The sequence below is a fragment of the Mytilus californianus genome, unplaced genomic scaffold (assembly GCF_021869535.1).
Source record: "Mytilus californianus isolate M0D057914Y unplaced genomic scaffold, xbMytCali1.0.p SCAF_4, whole genome shotgun sequence".
Taxonomy (NCBI): domain Eukaryota; kingdom Metazoa; phylum Mollusca; class Bivalvia; order Mytilida; family Mytilidae; genus Mytilus; species Mytilus californianus.
The window spans coordinates 68,456,207-68,474,974 of record NW_026262690.1 but is presented as its reverse complement, the minus strand read 5'-3'; the positions used below and the strand labels follow the sequence as shown (position 1 = coordinate 68,474,974).

The window sequence follows — 18,768 nt, the reverse complement described above, 5'->3', positions numbered from 1 at the left end:
TGGTAATTAACTGGCTTCATGCTGTCAAAAATGTCTCCTTTTTATAAGTTAATGATAAAAAAAAACTATTTGAAAGCGAATTAATCATTTCCTCAACTAAAAACCATCTATAAATAAAGTCAATTCGTCAAGAACTTTCTCTCATATATTTAAACAATTGTAAAATAATTAATTTAAACTTTTGTACTGCGACTTTCTGTCCGTTTACCGATACTTATTCCTTGTTAAGTTTTTTCATATCCATTTACGAATACTTATAATGTGATAATTTTTCGGGATGCTTTTTATCCTATTTTCATATCAAACAACCATGTTACCCGTAGAACGGAGTTAAGTACAAATTTAGGAATTTAGTACTTAAAATTTTCAACAACAAAATTTTACACTTTCATTTACCTGGATTTTTTTCTACGCTTCGAAGCCGCCACCCTGTATCAAACATAGCCAACACCTCGCATGGCGTATTCACGATGTTGAGGGATTGACAATATACAGCAAGTAAGTAATTGGGTGTTGAATGCCAGTAGATCTGAATTTGTAAATTTGTAAATTGAATTTAACCTGTTTAGAACGTGTATTGTTGAATTGTTTAATAAAATTACACACACAATCTGGGCTGATATGCATAAAACCACTTTAAGTTCAAGGTATCAATGAAACTGGGTCTGCATGAAAAAATGACTTATCACATAGTACCAGAAACTATGTTTACTGTTAGATGATAAGAAAATATAGCTGTAGGCCTAGTTGAAAATCTTTACAAATTATTTATTCTTTAAATTTCTATTTGACTGTCTGGGTGCTTCTTATGTGTTTTAAATGTTTGCGTTTTGTATGCTATAGTTAAGTTTTATAGACTGTTGTACGTCATTTGGTCGTTTTTAAGTTTTTGCCATGGCGTTGTCAGTATGTCTTCGACTTATAAGTTTTATATAATCTGCATCTCTTGTGCTGTATGTTAAAATGTATCTACACAGTTGCTGCATCTTTATACATTCATCAATACACCTAAAAATTGGAATAAAGCTTTCGTATATATAAAAAATAAGGAGATGTGGTATGATTGGTAATGAAACAACTATCCGCCAGTTCAATTCAAAAACCTGATATAAGCAAATGTGACTTACTTACTTACTTTAATCAGAGAGATCTTGAATCTGAATTCAATGATACGAAGTAGGAAGGGGTAGAGGTGGATTAAGGTGAGGACATGGGGGCCCGTCCCTTTTTTGGAAAAAATTGGTTGATTATTTAGTGAATCACTGAAGCGGGCCCCCTCTTTATGCATGACAGTAAGTGCCTCCTTATGACATTTTTTGGATCCGCAACTGGTGAGGACTTCATAAAAAAATATTTAGTAAGTTTTTGTTTTGTGATAAATAAAGTATTTACATTCACATAGACAGAAATAGGATAAAATAAACTACCGAAAGCTTAAGTCCACATAAGAGGGTATGGATGGGGGTTAACAGAATAGAGATTAACGGGCAAACAATAAAGATTAAAGAACAATGAAATGCTAAAATACGAGGAAAGAGAGTAATGATCAAAAAGTGTAAGTTTGTAGAAATATAGCTAAAAAAAATAAAGAACACAGAAAAAGAAGACCCCCCCCCCCTTTCCCAAGATCCTGACCAACTTTAACGCTGTCGGGATATTTTGAGACAAAGTGCACGTATTAGTAGTCAGCCGAAACCACTACTGAAGCGTTTTGCATCCATACGTTTTTTTTTCGGGATACTGACTGCATAGTAAATTATCAATGTACTAGTTAATGTTCTCGAGAGATGACCCTATTACAGAGACATATATACACATATGTGTATATATGTCTCTGCCCTATTACGTGTCAGTAACCTCCTCGACACGGTTCATTTTACGGCGGCTCATTTTTGTCTTAAGAATAAACATAATTGATAAGTTTCTTTCCCCTGCATTCCTCGATCGCACTTGTAAATAACACATTGGTCTCAAGACATTGGTACACTATATACGTTACAACACTTGCCGTCAGTACTCAAAATTGGAAAAATATTAAATAAGAAGGTATAGAAAATTAATGCACACACACTACTATCAACCACAGACATGATGTTTTTCTCAATTTGCCTACATCGTTATTCCGCAATACAACGAGGGCCAGTGATGAAAACACGGGCACCGGCATGCTGTGAATTTGAAAGTTTCCCAAATGAGTAACTATCCCTTACTTTTCTAGTGTAAAGTTTTATTAATACACATTTGATTTGAAATGGGATATCAGAGAGATATATAAACACATATATCATAGGCTGATCCAGGGGGGGAGGTTGGGGGCCCGGGCCCCCCTTTCTTTGGAAAAATTTGGTTGATTATTTAGGGAATCAATAAAGTATGACTGGAGCCGGCCCTCCCTTATGAAAAGTCCTGGATCCACTAAATGAGAAACTCAAGAAATTGTTTTCAATTAAGATAAATACATGCAGTTTATAATGGTTTTCAGTTGTTTTTTAAAGGAGAGGCCGATTAAGTGGGGGAGGGGGGGGACACGAGTTTGGGGCCCCCTTTTCTTGAAAAAATTTGGTTGATTATATAGGGAATCACTGAAGCATGACAGGAGCCGGCCCCCTCTTAGGCAATCACTTATGAAAATTTCTGGATCCGCCACTGTAAAATCGTCTTCAGTTGTATTATATTAAAAATTTTATACCTGTATTCTATAGTACAAAGCAAAGGAAAATAATGTAAATTATCTGGTAGTAGCAATACAATATAAATATTGAGCAAAATTTCTACAAACTTTACCATACTCTATTCAAAAATAAACATTATACATCAAGATAACAAAATAAAATTTAAAATCAGGGCGGATGGACCCAGGGCAAACAGATATTAACTTATTCAGGCTAACAAGTAATTAAGGTTGAATGTGAATCAGGGCGAATGGGCCTAGATCCAAACTCCAGTAGGGTAACTCCTATAGTTCAAAAGTTCATGTTTATAAATTTTGTCAGGTCACCAGTACCTCACTAATGAAAATGAAACAACATGTTACAGACAATTTACATCTTTAATTTCAGCATAATTTTGGTTTTGGTTATGAATATCTTTCTTCTACATTTTTGGATAAATACTCATTATCCAGCAAATTCCAAGTTGAACCTTCTTCAGTAGGCCTATCCCCACCAGAGACCAAATGATGCACAAGTTAGGTATAGGTAACAATATAAATGCAACAATGAGCAAAAGCTATACCATCTAGCTAGCTATAAAAGGCTTTGAATAATATAAAATAAATCAAACAAGGAATTTAATGGTTTTGGGCAACTGTTTTGAATTAAAAAAAAAAGCTTTAACAATGTTAATTTTTGTGTGCATTAATTTTTGCTAATTTTGAATAATGGACAAAAATGTGAGATTGATTATTGTGATTTAAGAAAAATCTGCATACATAAAATTGAAAATGGAAATAGGGAATATGTCAAAGAGACAACAACCCAACCAAAGAGCAGACAACAGCGGAAGGCCACTTACGGGTCTTCAACGCGGCGAGAAAGTCACGCACCCGGAGGTAGTCTTCAGCTCATAAATATGTATTAGATATAAGAATGCAATACAGCTCTCAGTCGCATTAATAAAAACCTCACAATAAGTTCTGAAAATCAGAATAAAAAGTATTGTAAGATTCTCAAAGTGTACACATGGAGTTATGAAACTTAAATTAATCATGCTAATTAAACATGTTAAAGATTGGCATACAACTTGGAGTAGCCTTATGGCATTGTATAGTGTAATGAATTCAGGGGATAATGGCACTACGTCTTTGATTTTAAAGTCCTCAGAATCAATCTTTAATATTAATATGCATACTCTTGTACAAAGGAATATAAGTATGCAATAGACATATGGTCTTCAAAAATAAGAGGTATCCATGCTATACATTTATGACAAGATCTTAATCAAGTATTAATTTTGGTTTGTTTAAATATTTCGGAGGTTAGTATGACGTCCTTTCTAATGATGATGTTTTCGTTTAAAGTTGGAAAAAATTGTTTGTACCAACAAAAATAAATACACGAAGTTTATCCAGAATTATGTGTTTATCATTTTTTTCATGTTTAGGTTGCCAGCAAGATGAATAGAACAATGCAGTTCAAAAGTCAAAATGTGGATAAGCTGAGATACAAGGTCCTACTTTTGCAGATTTTCATATTTTGCATGAATGAATTTGAAGTTTATATCATGGAGGGCAGAGAAAGAAAAGAAACACTTCAATTTTCCTGCTTCTGAAGAATAAATGTAAAACATCTTGTTCGGTAAGTTTTATGCTCTGTTTTGATAGTGTTTGTGCATTCATCTGTCTTTCTCTAAATTGTATTCACTTAAAGTTTTTGGTTACAGTTCACCATGAACTTCAGTTAGTAACTTGTGGTTTTACATGTATATACTAAAAATTTAGTACTTTAAAATGTTCATGTATTTTTGTCGCAGAAAGCTCGACATAGGGATAGTGATCCAGCGGTGGCATTAGCTAACTTCCTAAAAGCTTTATATTTTAGAAGGTGGAAGACCTGGATGCTTCATACTTTGTATATAGATGCCTCATGATACGAATTCTGTCTGTCACATGTCCATTGTCCTTGACCTCATTTTCATGGTTCAGTGACTACTTGAAAAAAAAGTTCAGATTTTTTGTAATGTTAATTTCTCTCTTATTATGAGTAATAGGATAACTATATTTGGTATGTGTGTACCTTGCAAGGTCCTCATGCTCTTCAGAGAGTTTTCACTTGACCTAGACCTCATTTCATGGATCAGTAAACAAGAACAGTCTTAGATGCATGATTTTTTTATTAGTTGTTAGTGGTTTTGAACTAGCTGTCAGTAACTGTGAATACTCTCAGATCTGTACTTAGTGTCTTTTTGTTGTTTGGATGTACAAGTACCCGGCCACGTCCACTTGTATTTGTAGTATTTTTATCTATCTGATGAGTTAAGCCTCTTTCAACTGATTTTTATACGACCGCAAAATTTTTTTTTGGGTTCGTATAATGCTATGATGTTGTCGTCGTCGTCTGCGTCATCGTCATCTGAAGACACATTTGGTTTCCTGCCAATAACTTTAGTTTAAGTGAATGGATCTCTATGAAATTTTACAAGAAGATTTAATACCACAAAAGGAAAGTTGTGATTAGTTTTGATGGTTATGGTACTAACAGTTTAGGAATTAGGGGCCAAAAAGGGGCTAAAAAGAAGCATTTTTGTAGTTTCCGGACAATAACTTGTGTGTGAGTGTATGGATCTCACTGAAATTGTACCATAAGGTTCCATATCACAAAGGGAAGGCTGGGATTGAGTTTGGGGGTAATTGCCCCAAACATGCAGGAATTAGGGGCAAAAAGGGGCCAAAAACAAGCATTTTTCTAGTTTCTAGACAATAACTTGTGTTTAAGTGTATGGATCTCTCTAAAATTGTACTACAAGGTTCCATACCTCAAAGGAAAGGCTTGGATTGAGTTTGGGGGTAATTACTCCAAGGGGGGGAGGATTTTTTTTCCCAATTTTTTTTCTTCAATATTTTTGAAATTTCAAATTTTTTGAAAAGTTTCAAGAAGAAATCTTCAATTGAAAGTATTGCGCAATAGATTTTTAAGATCTTTGACCACATTTATTTTGTGTCAGAAACCTATATTATGTCAAAAATTTGATCACAATCCAAATTCAGACAGTATCAAGCTTGAATATTGTGTCCGAATGGCCCCAACTGTTCAGGGATCGACCTCTGCGGTCGTATCAGGCTGCGCTCAGCAAAGCATTTTATTATAGTTCGTTCTTATGTTGTACTTTTACACCACTGTCCCAGGTTAGGAGGAGGGTTGGGATCCCGCTAACATGTTTAACCCCGCCACATTCTGTATGTATGTGCCTGTCCCAAGTCAGGAGCCTGTAATTCAGTGGTTGTTGTTTGTTTATGTGTTACATATTTGTTTTTCGTTTCATTTTTTGTACATAAATTAGGCCATTAGTTTTCTCGTTTGAATTGTTTTACATTGTCATTTCTGGGCCTTTTATAGCTGACTGTGCGGTATGGGCTTTGCTCATTGTTGAAGGCCGTACAGTGACCTATAGTTGTTAATTTCTGTGTCATTTGGTCTGTTGTGGAGAGATTTCTCATTGGCAATCATACCACATCTTCTGGCAGGTGTCATCTGACCTTGACCTCATTTTCATGGTTCAGTGGTTATAGGTAAGTTTTTGTGTTTTGGTCTGTTTTTCTTATACTGTATGCAATAGGTCTACTATATTTGGTGTATGGAATGATTGTAAGGTGTACATGTCTAGCTGGCAGGTGTCATCTGACCTTGACCTCATTTTAATGGTTCAGTAGTCAAAGTTAATTTTTTGAGTTTTGGTCTTTTTTTCTATTACTAAATGCAATAGGTCAACTATATTTGGTGTAAGGAAACATTTTATGATGTACATGTCAGTCTCGCAGGTTTTATTTGACATTTTCACGGTTCATTGCTCAGTGTTAAGGTTTTGTGTTTTGGTCTGTTTTTCTTAATCTATAAGCAATAGGTCAACTATATGTGTTGTATGGAAGGATTGTAAGCTGTACATGTCTGCCTGGCATGGTTCATTAGATTTTCACCTCATTTCCATGGTTCATTGGTCAATGTTTAGTTTTCTTGTTTAAGTCTGCTTCTTAGAAACTATAAGCAATAGGTCAACTGTATTTAGTATATTGAATGATTGTAAGGTGTACATGTATTTCTTGTCGGGTTTATATGACCTTGAATTCATTTTCTTGGATCATGTTGATTTTATGTGATAGTTGTAGTAAAGCTTTATATTTAGGACTATCAACATGATATCAATGATTAGTAAAGAAGGCGCAACATTTCAGCGTGTGCTCTCTTGTTTATACATTATACACCACATTTACTGTTTTTACCCTGATTTTATGGATCACTGAACATAGAAATGTCATAATGTGAAATTATAGTACATTCTTAGGTTAAAGTTTTAGGTTAAGGTACATAGCTTACCATGAAGTTGAATTTCATACACATGTTCATTATGTGGTGAACTTTTAAATTCAGTGCCAAACTAAGATTTTGAGCCTGATTACATGATTGACTAGATGTAGAGACATTGACACATGCTAGTGTTTGCCAGGCATGGTGTCCTGTACTAGGAATTTGTCCTGTACTAAGAACTTTAATAGTACTCGCTGAGTATGGAGTTTTTGTGAAAGTTTAATATTAGTGAGATTTTTGCATGACATCCTGTCAACTGCTTGTTGATCATGTTTATACACGTCTTAAAATTAATATCTGACACATTGGTGTTTTGTGAACTTGGAAATAAGTTATTTGATAGAATAATAATGTTTTGAGATTATCAAAATAAAAAATATCCCATTTTTACTATTAATAATTAAGTGTTAACAAAAAGAAGATTTAGGATATATGTATAACCATATATAAAAATGAGACAGCAACCGAACAACACAAAAATAAGAAAAAAAAACAATATAATTTTTTGTATCAATGTTATAATTTCCAACATGTCAAAAGAGTTCAAGGTATTTTCTCATTGAAATAAAACACAAGTGGAACTCTTTCAGAACTTCAGAAGCTTAAAGAAGTGCTGTTTCTATTGTTGGCGTTTTGTATAATATATTGCAAATTCTTGTGAAAAATGGAATGTTATTGTAATTGCCTAAAGTTTTAACATTGATCTATATATATATATATATATATATATAACTGGGGAAAATACCCAAATGTTATAAAGAAGAATACATAAATTGATTGTTATATAATATTAGAATAGGAAGATGTGGTATATTGCTAATTTGACAACTCTCCATCAGAGACCAAAGGATGTAGGAGGTTAGCAACTGATGACACTGGACAACCTTCAACAATCAGTAAAATCCATACCGCATAGCTATTTTTATTGAAAATCATATGTTATTGCTACATGTATGCAAACAATTTTTTATAATGCATAACTTTGGATTTTATTGGTTCTTTTTCAGAAGGATTGAAATTCATCACTTAGAATAAAAGGAGAAAACACAGAAACAAGACCAGAATAAATTCAAAGACAAATGTCAGATCAGTTATTATTTTCATCACTCAGTCAATGAATCGAAGTTCTATTAAATATCTAAAGATATTAAAACTACAATAATGACAATGTTCTGTGCTGAATGGCCAAAAAAGTGGACTATACATTAAGATCAAACAATGCTGGATGATAAGAAACTATTAATTTTTTTGGATGGAGGGATATCCTGAAAAAAAATTAGATTTATGTAAAAAGCTACTAGTATGTTAAGCCTAATAATAGAGTTTTCATTGATTCCAAATGGGAAAAAATTGTGTGTTCAAAAAAGTATTCTAGAATTCATAAATAAACATATATTGATACTTACATTATCTGCTTTTTTGTTTAAAAGTTTAGTTTTGAACAATTATAGAACAATATGATTGCATTAACATTTCCAAGGAAAAAAAGATATTCAACTAAAAAGATTCATCTTAAAACAATTTACTACCAAACAGAATTCATTGTAACATACACATTACTGTATATTTATAATTTGAATCCCATAGGATTAATTGGATTTTATTTTGTCCCATGGGATATTAAAAATCCCATGGGATAATTATAGTCCCATGGGATTTTTTTTGTCCCATGGGACAACAAATATCCCATGGGACTACAATTATCCCATGGGACCCAAAAAAATCCTATGGGATTTAACCAAAATCCCATGGGATAATGGTCAATCCCATGGGATTTGCCTTATCCCATGGGATATTGAAAATCCCATGTTTTTCTAAATCAAATAAAAAAATATATATAATAATGACAGCAGAAAAGCAATGAATTTATTGAATCCCATGTAATTCCGCACATTTTGGTTATATACACGACACTGTAGCTCTAAGGAGAGGCGGCGGCGGATTTGCAAATGAGTGTTTTGCAAATTAAAAGTGTCCAGTGTTTAATATATAACAACAAACCAGATTATACTGATAACAAATGATTGTCCCATGATTATATCACTACAATATAATAATTATTACGGTGAGGTTGAATTCTCTGTCATTTATTCAGCATCCAAACAGGTACTTGTCTCAGAAAAAAAAATGAATCTATGTACCTTAACCTAACTTGTATAGAGATATTTTATTTTTTCTGAGACCAGTGCCTGTGACTATCCACCAGAACTTGCGGTCATCCGATGTTCAGCACTTCAGTACTTTGATTGTATTCTGCAGTGAGAGAGACATTTATCCTTGTATATGGAATCTTCTTGACCTTCATATGGTCTGTTGTAGGTGTAAGATTATACTCATGGTGGAGGACCAGGAGATAACCTTATCTTTATTCGCTTTCATTTTAGGTGCCACACAATGAGAGATGTTGATCAAGGGCACGCTTGGTTGTGTTTAATTGGAGCAATCGGAGCACAGTTTCTGAATGGAGCCATGACTTATGCTTCAGGAATAATTCACGTCGGTCTCCTCGATTACTTCAAAGAAGATGTGGCAAAGACAGCTTTAATAGGATCTCTTTTTGCAAATATACTTTGCTTACTTGGTACGAATATAATTTTATTTTACTTCGAAAATGTATTCAAACTCGATTTAATGTATTAATTACAAAGATAGTTGAAAAATAACAATACTATGTTTTCAAACTCATATAACATAATTGAAAGAAAATATCTAACTAAATATCTCATTTGTGGTATTTAGAATTTTTACAATGAATGATATATTTTCTTTCAAAATTAATGATTATTCTTCTTACAACGACAAATACAATTTCTGATGGGATGAAATATTATCTTTTTTCCGTTGTTTAAATTACCAATGTAAATATTGACTAATTTTACGTTTCAAGTATAAGATTTCAAGGTTTCAAGATATATGAAAAAATAAGATTAATTCAGTCATAATGAACGCCAAGAGGTGATTAAATATAGTATTTCAATAGTTAAAATGACGAAAAGAATATATGATGAGTTCTAAACAAAAGTTTGCAGAAACAATTAGTTACAATCATAATCCTAGATTGATTATTATAAGAAAGTATAAAGTTAACCCTTGCTGTATGCAAAATGAGATATCTTATCATTTCTACAAAATATGTATACGTATAACTGGCTGATTTCTTTTATTTGCTGTTTTTTACTAAGGGATTTTACTTTGAATTCTATAGAAATGCATTTAATACTAAGTTATAAGTATGAAAATAAGGAGATGTGATATGGTTGACAATGAGACAACTACTATAGGATTCATTAAAGACCAAAAGACAAAGACGTGAACAATTACAGGTTACCATACGGCCATCAACAATGAGCAAAACCCATAGCGTATAGTAATTCATAAAAGGCCAGGGATGACAACACGTGCACGTGAAACAATTTGAATTATTAAAAACCAACGACCTGATTATTACAACAACAATAAACGAAAAACGATTACAGCAGATAATAGCAACTATCGACAACCACTGAATTACAGGGTCCTGATTTTGGACCGTCACTTAAGAATGTGGTAAGGTTAAACATGTTTGCTAGCGCTCAACACTCTCCCTTTCATGGGACAGTTGCGAAACAACACAAGAATCAGTTGAAAAAGGCTTGACTCACAAGATCGGTACACAAATATCAAAAGAGAAAAGACAATTTGGAACGAATTTGTGTTGTGGTTTCTCATAGATTGTATATGTTATTACAAATATCAATTTTATGATGTTTTTAAGGGCCACTTGCAAGTATAGCTATCAATTTGACAAGCTGCAGAGTTTCCATAATGATTGGTAGTTCTTTAATCATCATTGGATTTGGTGCCAGTTTCTTTGCCAAAAATTTAAATGTATTGTTAGTAACCTACGGCATCATTGCAGGTAAAACTTTATTTATTTGACCAGCATTACATATATATTTATCAAAAAGTTAACGGATAAGTGTAAGATGACATTTTTATCTCATACTTTTTAAAGGCTTTCATTTCAGTTTAGACTTTTCAGAATCATCGATCATGGGCTACTTATTTCTCATTTATATTTAAATTTCAGTGCATATAAAACTACTCGAGTGCAACAGAAACTATACTAATCAAATTTGAAGTTACATTAATTAAACACTTGGTTCGTTATTTTGGACGTCATTCCGAATTTCGAATATTGAGACATATTTAAAAAAAAAATAGGCATTGCGATCGATTTGTATGGTTTCATCTTCTGTTATTGATATTCAGGTATAGGCTTTTGATGGTATAAACACTTACGATTTTTACTTTATTTAGTCTGCTTTATACAATGAAACAAGTCAGGAGATGTCAAATTGCAGATAAACATTTTTCCATTCATCATATTTGAAATTCAATTAAATATCCTTATGAACGGTTCTAAAGTCCTCGCACTGTAACAACAGAAAGTATTATTCTCCAGTCTCCTTCATTGTGCTCTATAGTCACAACTTCTTGCAATCCGTTTCCATTCTCTATTCTATGGCGTATACGCTCGGGAATAAACAATCCTCTAAGGGTATCTATATATGTATACCAGTACAAATTATAAACAAATTAAATAAAATTTCAGTGTTTTGATTTTCAAGATATTGCTCACAAATAAGGATAAGTAAGTATTTGTTCATTTTTTTAAAGAAGAGCAGGGGCGGATTCAGGCGGGGGCGTGGCGGGCGTGCGCCCCCCTTAAAATTTGCAAAAAATTATTCTGCTCGGCGAAAATTTAACTTTGCGCCCCCTAACATAAAATCCTGGATCCGCCCCTGATTAGAGGGATGCTAGTGATTGCAAAACCCATGAAATATAAGCATGGACATATGATCCTTGGGATTTAATAGATCCTAATTATCCTAACTCCATTTTAGTTATTCAAGTGAGTTTATGACGTGTCGGCTCTGTTGACAACCTTGGTGAAAACCAAATGGCCATGGACAGGACACTCCGTCAACTAGCCGGATCGATGTTCATAAGAGATGATGAAGCGATACTTCATCTCGCAGCAGGAGGCTACGATAAAATGGGATTGAATTGAGTTGAGAATTGGTGAAGAAAGAAATATGTGAATTTAATTACTTGGGGACATGAGAAATTAGACCAGTGGTCAATTTTATAAGGGCCCAAAACTAAGGTGCAAATCAGCTGAGTGACCCCCACAGCATAGAAGTTCTTGCAGACTAGGAACATCTAAGACAAGAAACACCTCTACTCATAGATTATCTCTTGAATAAATAATACTTAAACACATTATAAGCTTCTAAACATGTATTATTATTATTATTATATATATATATATATATATATATATATATATACACTTTATTGTACAGTAAGCAATACTATAGCTAATATTCACTGAGGCCCTAAAACAAAAACAAATCTAAAATGAATAAATATGGATATTGTACAAATCTACACTATATACAGTTTGTGAAATAAAATGTTCTAATCATTTAATCATTTTTATGCATTTAACATGCTGTAAACTTTTCTTTTAAAGTATCTTTTACTGTAATACCGTATGTATAAGAGCAAGAACACATTACAGTAGTGAAAACAAGTTAAAATATTAAAGAATATTTACTATGAAAAAAAACCCACAAAAACAAATAAGTATATAGAAATGGTGGATCCATGCCCACAAGCGCCAGTGATTTGACAGTGTCATTTCTCCACAGTACTGTTAGTCCTTACGTATATACTATGTTCGTTACTTTTACATATTCAACTTTAGGGCTCTTGTGGTTGCGTTGTTGAATTAGAAAGAATAGTTTCCGCGCATTAATTTAAGACCAGCAGAAATGCTCATTTAAAACTTGAATATGTTGTTTTTACATTTGATTTGATTTTGATTTTTGGTGTTTTAACGCCACTTTTAAGCACCGCTTTTGGGCTATTTCGTGGCGGCCAGTTTTTATTGGTGGAGAAAGCCGGAGTGCCCGGAGAAAACCACCGACCTTCGATAGGAAAACTGACAATCCTTGTCAATTAAGATTGGAGTCGAGTGCACCCGCACGAGCGGGGTTCGAACTCACAACCTCAGTGTTGACTGGCTAGTGATTACAGTAGTAACTACTTAGACCACTCGGCCACCGAGGCCACCGAGGCCCCCTTTTACATTTGATAAATAGAGGCTATTTGCTTTTGACTGATTGGGGTTTGTGATCCTTCCTTCATTTTCCCTCATCACAGTTATTTAAAATCTATGCCTGCCTGTTTCAAAAACAAAGCTGGTTTACTATTCACTGCAGAAAAGAATCACTCAAGGAGTTTTCATGTTACAGCGACAGAATAATAATACACATCCTCCTGACGTTCCTATTGTAAAATGTTTAAAATAAAACATTTAAGTATATCAAAACCTACTATTCGATTGTGTGCAAAGTTGAATTGACGGTAGATGTCAATCAATCAAAAGTGACGTTATTTATCATATGGCCTTAGAAAAAACTCTCCATAAATGGCCAAACTTGTTTTTATCATTTATAGGTACTGGTTTTTCGTTTACTGTTACAACGTCGATAGTGATACTAGGATACGCATTTGAAAAATACCGAAGTGCGACTGTTGGTGTAAGTATGGCGTTCGCTGGTGCTGGAATGTTTGCTTGTGGACCATTGGTACAGTCTCTTGTCGACAATTATTCTGTACTTGGAGCTTTTCTTCTTCTAGGTGGAATTGCAAGTAACTTTTTTGTATGTGGTGCTTTGATGAAGCCATCTGGACTTGAGGAATGGCACAAGAAATTCTTAAAACATAATAAGCAGAATACAGATGCAAGCAGTATTTTGAAAAGGTTCCTTCATTTCGGAGTTTTCAAAAATATATCATTTGTGTTTATACTGTTTGGTGCTATATTTGTAGGACTTCCATATAGTCTAGTACTTTTACATTTACCAAACTACTCTGTAACTGAAGGTTATACACACGAGGATGGTGCCTTTCTCGTGGCCATGATAGGACTTGGTAGCACTTTGAACCGAATACTAGTAGGTGTTGCCAGCGGAGACGGCGGACTTGATGTTTTATTGTTGTATTTTGGATCACTTGCTTTAACTGGTGTCACCACTTTAGTATTTCCGTTGTTTTCTACATATTATATCGGTCAGTGTATTTATTCGTTTATATTTGGATTATATAGCGGTGCTTTCTGTGCCTTGACTAACCCTATATGCTTCGAAATGGTAGGATTAGATAATCTGCCCACCGCCATAGGACTTTATTTCTGTGCCATAGGTATTGGTGGACTAATTGGACCTCCATTAGCAGGTATTATTAAATTATTATTATGGTAATTGATCAAAATTGTACCCATGATTTTAAAAGTTATTTCTTAAAAGACAAATAACCAATACACTCAAATCAAGCTTTTCACACAAATAAGATGAAATTTTTATTTCTTGAGAACTTTTGATGAACTCTACCCTTTTGAAACCAATAGATACATTGGACTGTGAAATTATGTATAGTTAGAAGCTACTTAACCTGGTGTCAACTGTTTATAGTGTTTTCCACATATTTTCTTTACTTCACTGTATTCAACTTCTTATTTATTTTTTCTCCTAGCCTTAAAAGTATAGACGTTTATAATGAAATATTGAATTTAAATTACTTTTGTGTCGTAATACGTGTATAAACCCTCCAAACAAATTTAAAAACCATATTCGTGTGTGCATGTGTGTGTTGGTATGCATTGAAAACAGCGTCTATATATTTTTTTTTATTTTAATTTTCATTAGGTATAATAATTGATAATGGTGGTTCATATGAGCACAGTTTTTATATCTCAGGTAATAAAAGTACAAATGTTATAGCAATTTACACACGGTTCTGAATTTTTATACAAACATTTTCAGAAACGCTCAAAATAAGAAGTTGAAAATGTCATATCCGCACATTATACATATCAGTAAAACCAAAAAAACATACTAATGAGTAGAGAAATCTAAGATAAAGAAGTTACTTAAGAAGTTCAGCAAACGGTTAAGTAAAAATTAGTACGTTATGTTAATGACGTGAACAAATGCAAAGACATGTGTTTCTGTATAAACTTTCACTTTAAATGTTTTAAAAGAATTTGTTCGTAGATAATACCGGGAGTACTTTCAAAGCAATGTTTTTTTCCTTCATATTACACAAACCTAGCGTGCTTGTACTTTCTGTTGCTGTGATTTGCATTAATACTTTTTACGAATAATCTCTTGAATTTCATATTTTAGGTATATCCTTTATATTATCAGCACTTTTGACACTAATGGCCACAATAAATAAGCCAAATATCCCAACAAACCTTACACAGAATGGAAATATCTCATTGAGCATAGATTCCAATGTTTCAGAACCAACAGCGCCCGCCATGCAGGGATCGGGCTTCCTTAGAGGCTCTGGATTTTTCCGTGGATCCGGATTTATGACAGCACCAGAAATATTTGGTGGATCAATATCACTCCGCGGATCTGGGTTTCTTTCACCTAATCAATTTTCAGATTCTAGAGATAACATTAGACAAGCAAAAGTAGTGGAAATAATCCCTCTAACTAGTGAATAACTTGTTTGGTGAAATGTTTGTAAGGAAATAACAAGGAATAAACTTATATAGTGTACACCACAAATTGAAAAGTTTGTGTCTAATAATATGGTTTAGGTATATCTATTCTAGAAGAAAATGCGAATTGGTAATGAGGCAACTTTGCTATAAATGCTAAAAAGTCAAAAGGACGAAAGAGAAAGCATATACAGATGACATCACTGTCTTTAACGACTAGCATAGACTCTTATCTTATCATAAGGTCACATTTCAAACAGGCTTCTTGAAAATAAAACGTAACGAATTAAAGACATCGTTAATCAATATATTATACCGAATAAAATGACTGTTGCCATATGACTCGCTCGTCTTCCTTTGGACAGGATATTAAGTAGACAACAGAGATAGCATAAATTATATATAATAATACATAGCTGAAAGGGCGATAGAGCAGGTTATACCCAAAGAAAACATTGTCAACCAAGGTGAAGTGTTATTTAATCTATTATACTGATTGTTTTGTTATTATTGTTATCCAAAATAAAAACAATCAACTTCTTCTTTTGTTGTCAAAACAGCGTGGACGTTGTTTGCTAATTGCAATAGACATTCCAAAAAGTTCAATTATTTGTAATGAAGAGGCACTGCATTTACATGTTTTTTAAGGAAAAGATTTAACACTTTTACGATATGATGGAATATTTGAAAATACAATCATAGCATGACTTGAGAATAGAAATATGATTATCTGGTAAACCCTCGTCCGACAGTAGGACCTGTGCTGAAGGGGTGTTGTGTTTGGCTCCTGTGGACTATATAAACACGGAAACACGTCCACTCGGATAAATTCAAACAACAGTAGTTGGCCGATGTTCAAATCTCATAAATCGATTGCGCGGATACAAATAAAAGTAACGAACAAAATTGAGAGAATTGCATTAACTCCACATGGAGTGAGACCAGATGCCTCGATAGGGTAAGCGTCTCCTGCTATGTATGCAACACCCGTCATGTAAATCCACAATCAATAAAAATGCCATATCGGGAATAAAAAAAACAATCGGTAAAATCACAGATCAAACAACTATTCTGGTATCTAATACCGCTAAACCATTTCGTAGTGAGTTGAGACACAGACACATCGTATTGTCCAACCAATTCGTGATGGTGACCATAAAACTAACGTAGTGTCAATTTCAGTCGTTCTTCATCAACTCTTTGAAAAAAGTTTTCGCACAACGAGTCCATCCCTGTTAATAATGTGTGTATGATGTGAACGTGCATGCGAGTAGACCAATATACTGTCCTATACTCTTCACCAGTGTTGGCCAATATTTCCGGTGCATAATCCGGGTCGACACATTCTCCAGAAGCTGCTGGTCGATTTGGTTTGTTCAGTAAACAACAATCAATCAATTTACATTTTCAAATATGAGCTTTTTAAGTACCATGAGATGCATTCTTTTATTTTATGATTCCAATAATACCATAGCTGTTTGGAAATGTGTGCTTAATTTCAGGCAACACTTACTTTACCGATTTTCAAATCTTATTAATCGATTAAGAAGATACAAATCAAGCAAACGAACAAAAACTGAGGGAATCGCATGAACTCCAAAAGGAGGAGACCGGGTGCTTCGACGGGATCAGCGTATCCTGCTATACATGCATCACCCGTCATCTTAATTCACACTCAGTCAAAATGTCGCAATCGGTAAAATTACAGATCAGACTTTTCTTGTATCTAAAGATCTATGAATGCGAAAAACATGTAGCTATATAGTGAGTTGAGAAACCGACACATCGTATCGGTCAAACAATTCGTGATGTTGACCGTATTACGTATGGATTGTCGATTTGATAGCTATATAGTGAGTTGAGAAACCGACACATCGTATCGGTCAAACAATTCGTGATGTTGACCGTATTACGTATGGATTGTCGATTTGAGTCCTTTTTACCGTCGGAGCAGTTTTTGTGTATGTTAATGAAGTACGTATTTACTTTGTTCCAGTAGATTTTTCATAAATCAGTTAGCGTTGTCCAAAATCAAAAAAATATCTAAATAAAATTCCTGTGATATCTTACTCTTAGAAAATACAGATTTCAGTGAATTGTTCAGGCATTACAGTTCAGTGAATTCAGGGTCTTTTACATAAAACTTCTTTTAAATTATCAATCTAATTAAAAAATATATCTCTGATTTCGTTATACTCTTCGACTCAAGTTACGATTGATCGATATTTTGATTAGATTGTAAAATTTATATGAATCATTCAATGCATGTAGGAAAATAATGATTTCTTTTTCAATAAAGTAGCACGAGTCAAAAAAATTGTAAATAAAACCTATCTCGGTTCTGCTGGAAAAGGAATTTAAAAGAAATGATTTTGTTTTAGGGATCAGATATCATTTAAAACACATCATTGCTATAAAGCAAAGGGATGTGTTCATATATAGACCTACCTGTTACATAAGGTACACGTTCAACCATTTCGTTTTTGTAGAATGTAATAATGTGCGAAGAAATATAGTAAAAAAAGGTATAGAATTCACCAGTAGATATCATTGTTGAATAGCATTCGATGTGATAATCTACATTTTTCGACTCCAAATTTGATTTTCCCCAAAAATTAAGGATGTTCCCTACTCTCTGTTTCCGAATAACAAGCTTTTCAAAAGACTGTTATAAAATGATAGTTTTTAGATAAAGGAACTAAAAAAACAGGAAAAACTGAAGGGTCCGTGTGCTTGTTTTAGAGATATAAGCCATTTGAAATTTGGCGGGATATGATTCTCTCTAGATTTTTCATATGTCTGCAAAGTCCTGAAGCTGCTTCTATAAATGAATCGAACATTCAATTGTATCTCAACGAAGAGAGAGTTTCCCGCGATACTAATATTTGTAAAAACAATTAATTCATTTTAAGAATGATATGTAAATTTATGAGGATTATTAGCAAAAACATTTGTTTGCAAAACTGATTAAAATGGTTTACATTGTTCTCTTCATGTTGACCCACTTTGATTCTTAGGTAAGAATATAAACAAGAATTGGGGGTCCTAGAACATAATGATTGAAATCCAACATTTACAAATCAACAGTTTATTGAGTGTATTGTGTTTACATACAATTTAAACATACAATCATGTGACAGGTAAATGCAGTGCACATTCATTTTAAGTTTCATTTTGGGCCAATTG

General features: G+C 33.4%; 1 protein-coding gene across 3 annotated transcripts in view; it reads left to right on the top strand.

The window, feature by feature from the left end:
- The window catches only part of LOC127698662 (monocarboxylate transporter 12-like), a 29,087-nt gene extending 12,965 nt beyond the window's left edge, over nt 1-16,122 (top strand). For all 3 annotated transcript variants that reach the window (XM_052202255.1, XM_052202257.1, XM_052202256.1), the window contains exons 2-6: nt 9,404-9,600; nt 10,774-10,917; nt 13,527-14,306; nt 14,777-14,827; nt 15,257-16,122. In XM_052202255.1, coding sequence (XP_052058215.1) covers nt 9,414-9,600; nt 10,774-10,917; nt 13,527-14,306; nt 14,777-14,827; nt 15,257-15,585 — 1,491 coding nt within the window. In that variant the 5' untranslated portion in view covers nt 9,404-9,413 and the 3' untranslated portion in view covers nt 15,586-16,122. The remainder of the gene's footprint in view (nt 1-9,403; nt 9,601-10,773; nt 10,918-13,526; nt 14,307-14,776; nt 14,828-15,256) is intronic.
- The last annotated feature ends 2,646 nt before the right edge of the window (nt 16,123-18,768 follow it).